The following is a 6,269-nucleotide window of genomic DNA, read 5'->3' as shown; positions in this document are numbered from 1 at the left end:
GGTTGTTGTTGTTGTTGCTGTTGCTGTTGTTGTTGTTGTTGTTGATGTTCCGATTGATATGCACCTTCATGATCGCTAACAGCTTCCTGATAAGCACCAAATGATTGTTCATGTGATGCCATTTTTTGTACATCTAAAATTTTCCTGTTTTTTTTTTTATAAATAAAAAATATTGAATAATTGAAATTTGATTATTCAATTACTGGAAATGTATTACTTCGAAATGATAACTTACTGGAAATGTCGAATATTTAATAATTTTGTAACTAAAAACACAAAAGTTTCGTCATTTTAATAACGCATTATAACATGGAATATAGGAAAAAAAAAAGAAATTTTCGTGGTATTTTATCAATTTCAAATTTTTTCAAAATTTGATAATTTTTGAATATACAAATAATACAGAAATCAAATACTTGATATGGCTAGGAATTGAATTAAAATAAAAGAAGCTATGAATAAATTTTAAATAACTTATGCTTATGAAAAATTTCAAACAAAACATAAATGAAAATGAAAAATAATAGGAATGATCTGATTGTGGGATTTTTTCAATTTTTTTTTTTTCAATTTTTCAACTTTTTGTCTCCAAGGTATAATCAAATATATTTTTTGCATTTTTTAATGAACTTTGGTGGTCTTCTTTTTCCAAACTTGTTTATCTGATGGCATTAAACTTATCTGACAATGTTAAGCTTGTTTGATGATATCAAGCTTATCTGATAATATTTAGTTTACCTTCTGCAGCATAACTTGGCTGAATTAAAGTAGCAGTAGGCATCAATTGTCCTTCAGTATGCTGCATCGAGCCATCGTCAAAACTGTCCTGTTTCGATAGTGGAAATTGTAATTCTGATGGTGGAGTAATATTTGGCGGCGGTGGTGTCAAACCATTAATTCCTCCTCCAATTCCACTACTATCAACATTTGCGCCATATCCTGGAGGAATATTACCAATTGCTGCTGCTTGATTTCCACCTAAAATTATCATACATGATATTGCTAAATATGCAAAATTTTTTTGCTATAAAATTTGAAATGAAACTTTTTCAGATTTGTACTGGAAATACTTTTTGCTAAATTAGAAATTGATTAAAATTACAATTTAGAGAAATCACAAATATCTGTTATTCAATTTCTCATATCATTTACCTGAATAAAAACTACTACCACTAGGAGGATTAATTTGTGCACTTTGATATGATCCGCCAATACTACCAGCTCCTATAATTATTTCAAAATTAGAATTTTTAATCCCATTTCAAAAAAAAGAATAATTAATTGCTGATTCTTTTTAATTAAGAAAAACATAAATGCCAAAAATTTTGCTTCTTCAAGCATAACAAAGAAAGGATCAATTTAATGTTATGTAAATTTATTTTCCATCCTTTATTTGATCTCAATTAATAAATTTTCTGAATGATTTTTGCAAATAAAATTTATTTTCCTAAAACTTGAAATAAACAAATTTATAAAAAAAAACGAATTTATTAAATATACATAGATTTTATAAAAATAAATTTATAAAAACAAAATTTTATACAACAAATTTATAAAAAAAAGACAAATTTATTAAATATACATAGAAAGATGAAAATGATCCATTCAAATAGCTTTATTATTTTCATTTTCAAGTCATTTAAAATTTTAAATTTATTTCACTGAAAAAGATCCGGAAATACTCAAAAATTTGAATTTAATTAATAAATTGATTAATAAAGTCATTTTAAAGTAAATAAAGTAAATTTCCAGCTAATAATTAAAATTCCTAAAATGGTTTATTAATTCTGGAATTGATTAATAAAGTCATTTTTAAAGCGATTCCAAATATTATTTTGATTAATAATTCCAAATCCAAATATTATTTTGATTAATAAAGTCATTTTTAAAGCGATTCCAAATATTATTGAATTTGTCGAAATCATAATTTGCAAAATAAATTCCATTTTAAATTTCCATTATTATCATTACTGATTATTTAGCCAAAAATCTTAAGTTAATTTTATTAGAAAAAATCCAAAAATACTCAATAATTTTAATTTAAACAAATTCCTACTGCAAATATCGTTGAATTTGTCGAAGTCATAATTTGCAAAATAAATTCCATTTCAATTTAAATCTCATTTCAGGGTAAATCTCACTTCAATTTTCAATTATTATTATTAATAATTAATAAGTAATTATTAATTATTGTCGGAATTACTATGCATAAAAATTTCCAGCTAACAATTGGAATTCCTAAAATGGTTTATTAATTCTGAAATTGATTAATAAAGTCATTTTTAAAGCGATAATTTTTCTAATCATTTGAAATGATTGATTCTTGAAACAAAACAAAGATTGGTGACAATTTCGAATTATTTTGTAAAATGAATGATAGTAAAATTTTGTCACAATTTATTTTCCATTCTTTCAATCATTTCAATTTTTTCCTATCCAAATCAAAACAAAATTATTTTTACAAATCATTCATTTCTCTAACTTCAAATACTGTTTTAATGTTCAAAAAATGGAAATATCCGTAAATTTTGTCACTTTATCATTTCGGATGTATTAATTAATATCATTAATTATTAATAGTTCAAAGGTGAAAAAAAAAAATGCTAGCAAATTTTTTTTGTTTCTGTTTGAAAATCTTTTTTTTTTTTAAAAAAAAAAATTTTCACTTAAACTTTTTCATCTGCTTAAATTTGTAAATTATTGTAGAAAAAAAAAAGAGTAAAAAATTTGAAATACCATAAGAAGGCACACTGCCACCACTAACATAAGCGATTGGCTGCTGCAGGTGTTGCTGTTGCTGCAAATAAGCGCCATTTATTCCAGTACCAAGTGGCGCTGATGGTAGTGGTCCTACATAGCTACCACTGCTACCATAGCTGCTAACATAGCTACCACTGCTACCACAACTTTGACCACAACCACCGCTTGGAGCATTTGGATTAGATGGCACACGATAGCTGAAACAATAAGATTTCAGTGGTTTGCAACAAACATTGAACTTATGGGTATGCAAATTTAAAATTAATTTATAAATAAAATTATTCTAATTAATGAAAATTTTAAAATAATTATAATTGAAATTATTAAATTAACGAAATTTTTACAGTGTATTAGAAATTATTTCTGAATCAATCGGATGTTTAAACAAAGCTTAAAATTTCGAAAATTTAAATTCTGTTACAAATAATTAACTAATTAAAAAATTTATTCAAATTAATAACTGTTTCGGATCATAAGTGGAATTATTAAATTAACGAAATTTTGAAATAATATTGCACATATAATATTGCTACAATTAATTAATGTTAAAACCAAATAGGAATAATTATGAACATACATCCATGCATTATTCCTGTTCACTCGATTTTCCGGAAACAAAAACGAACAAATAAATCCGGTTGAGTCAAATATATTGTACAATGATACATTTTCATTTTTATAAATTAGAATAATTTGTTAAAAATCTTTTTCCAATTTTCCTTCTTTTTTTTTTGAATTCCTTTTTTTAATTTAAAAGGGAAATTTTTTTTTTAAGGTAAAGAAGTTAAAATTTCTATTAAATTTGAAAACTTTTGCAAATTTTATGAGAAAAAAATTGAATGAAGCATAAAAAAAAGCAAATCAGAAATCGAAATTTTAAAAGAAATTGAAACAATACATTATACTTATTTAAAGCCAAAAAGAATAAGTACTGAAATTACAATAATCCAATCATTCCAGTGGAATTTTTGTACTAAATTAATTTTGTAATTTAAAATAATAATTCGATAATTCTCAATGATATCATCAATTTTCTATTCGCTTCTTTTTTTTTCTTTGCATATTATATTTATATGACGAAACAAATTATGATTTATTGAATTCGAATTTCAATAACTCTTTCATTTTAATCTTTCATTTTAATCATAAAAAATACCAAGGAAATTTCCGCATTTGAATAACTAATCACATTTCTGTTTTTCCTAAAAAATTCAAAAAGAATTTTGAAATGTAAAATGTTGCCTAAAATGTAATTGTTCAAATAGGCGCAATTATACAACAGAAATGAAAATAAACATAATATTAAAGGCATTAAACATAAATATTCAATCATTATTTGGCGCAAAATGTTTCTCAATCTCAAATAAAAATAAATATTGAATGCTACAAATTGTTCATTTCACTTCAATGATTTGACATACATATGCCATTTGATACAATTCAATGATTATTTGGCGTAAAATAATTCTTGTAAAAGATAAACATTAATTATTGCAAAAAGTTTTATTAAAATCATTTACTTCAATGATTTGATAAATAATAGTGTAAAAATTAAAAAAAAAAAAAAACGAAAACTAATTAAATATGACCCATTTGAAATTATACTTTAAGGAATTAAAAAAAATAATTTGACAAATTAAAAGTTGACATTGCAAATGATTGAGCAATAACTCATTAATAGAATTAATGGAATGATTTCACATTTGATCATTTCATCGAAAAATTGAAAACATTAACGTATGATGGATAAATAATTTTTTAAAATTATGGATTTATTATCGTCAATTGAAATTATCCTAACGAATATCTGTGATATAATTTTTCAAATTCAAATACAATTAATTTTATTCTAAAAGACTTTTTGTTGAATGGATAATAATCGAGGAGGAAATTAATTAATCAATTTTTGAAATGCACAAATGTTTTATTAAAATGAATTTCAAAAAAAGAAATGAATTAAAAATTGTTTTGTGGAAGAAATGAAAACGGAAAAAAAGAGGAAGAAAGAATTTATACTATAAATTATTTTATTTGAAATTATTTCAGCAAAATAACTGTAAAATTTATTGTACAAAGAAAAGGAAAACGAAAGCATACATTATTAAATAGAATTGTAAATAATTTAATAATTCAAATTTATACAATGTTAACTTGTTTTCCTAAATTGTTAACAATTTATGCAAATTTTACTGCAATTATTTACAAATCTTTTTTATATACTGGAAAAATAAATGCAAATTTTAGGATAAATTTTTTTTTGGCTTCATTTTATTAGATTTTTATGCAAATTAAATTTGATTAATAAAAATCTGAATTTAAAATTATAATCGTTTGTTTTGCACTAAATAATATCACTATATATATATATATTTCTGATGTGATATGATCAATAATACAGTTCACTCAGTTTTTCAGTCTTTCAATTTTTCAGTTTTTGAATTCCTTTTGAGCATATTTTTGTATACGAAAGATATAAATGTTCGCCGATGAATTTCATTCGTTTTTTTTTTTTTCTCCTACTACAATCCAATGTTACAATATAAACGTTCAACAAGTTTAAGAGTTAATTTTTCTTTTTCTCCTTTAAATCTAAAATTAAGTACTTCTGTCTATGTTTCACTTCTCTTTCTTTCTCTCTCTCTCTCTCTCTCTTTTCACCAAAGGATTGACATGAGCTGTGTTTTCGTTTAAAATTAATTGCTGAAATGTTTAAAAAGTAACAGTAAAATAATGGAACCTAATGGAATCCAAGAAGTAGTCAATGTGACATAAATTGCAAAAAATTCGATTTCAATTAAATTGATTGTATCGTTTTGTCATTTGTCATTTGGTAAGAATGGAAAAGGAAAATGTTTTGTTAAAATTTTTCATTCAATCACATTTTTGAATAAAAAGTTATTTTCACAATTTGAAAATATAGAAAATTTGACCGGTTTTTTCTTTCTTTTTTTTTCCCCACCGAAATTACATTGAAAATGTTTATGCTCACAGAAATGTTTAAAAGAAAGGAAAAAAAAATCGACGACATAATGAGGAGACAAAGAGAGAGAGAGAGAGGGAGAAAGAATGGAAAGAAATGCAAAACGAGGGAGAGGGAATAGAATGCGTGAAAATGGGAAAGAAAATGAAATGCGAAGAAATGGGTGAATAAAGAAAAAGTCAATTAAGAATAAATTTGATCCAATTTTTGTGGAAAAAAAAATAAAAAGGGATATATGAGGATATGGAAATGAAGAAATGATGCAGGTAATAACGAGAAACACCGGTTGAGCAAGGAAAGCAGGAAGAGAAAGGAAAGAGAAAGAATGGATGGAAAAAAAATGAGCGGTAAAACCCGGAAGCAGAAAGAATGGATGGAAAGAAAATGAGCGGTAAAACCCCGAAGCGGAAAGAATGGACGAAAAGACAATGAGCGGCAAAAGCCGGAAGCGGAAAGAATGGACGAAAAGACAATGAGCGGCAAAAGCCAGAAGCGGAAAGAATGGACGAAAAGAAAATGAGCGGTAAAA

At 24.7% G+C, this 6,269-nt stretch overlaps 1 protein-coding gene across 1 annotated transcript in view; it reads right to left on the bottom strand.

Annotated features, from left to right (window-relative positions):
• Window positions 1-3,434, bottom strand: part of LOAG_18482 (hypothetical protein) — a gene marked incomplete at both ends in the record, with an annotated part of 4,905 nt that extends 1,471 nt beyond the window's left edge. Inside the window, 5 exons of the mRNA XM_020451143.1 lie at window positions 81-133; window positions 739-978; window positions 1,153-1,224; window positions 2,737-2,957; window positions 3,361-3,434. Of these exons, the coding sequence (XP_020305095.1) occupies window positions 81-133; window positions 739-978; window positions 1,153-1,224; window positions 2,737-2,957; window positions 3,361-3,434 (660 nt within the window). The remainder of the gene's footprint in view (window positions 1-80; window positions 134-738; window positions 979-1,152; window positions 1,225-2,736; window positions 2,958-3,360) is intronic.
• Between the last annotated feature and the right edge of the window lie 2,835 nt (window positions 3,435-6,269).

The sequence above is a fragment of the Loa loa genome, assembly GCF_000183805.2.
Source record: "Loa loa unplaced genomic scaffold supercont3.331, whole genome shotgun sequence".
In the NCBI taxonomy this organism is placed as follows: Eukaryota; Metazoa; Nematoda; class Chromadorea; order Rhabditida; family Onchocercidae; genus Loa; species Loa loa.
Note: the sequence above shows the minus strand (reverse complement) of the source record. Positions and strands in the feature narration are given on the sequence as shown.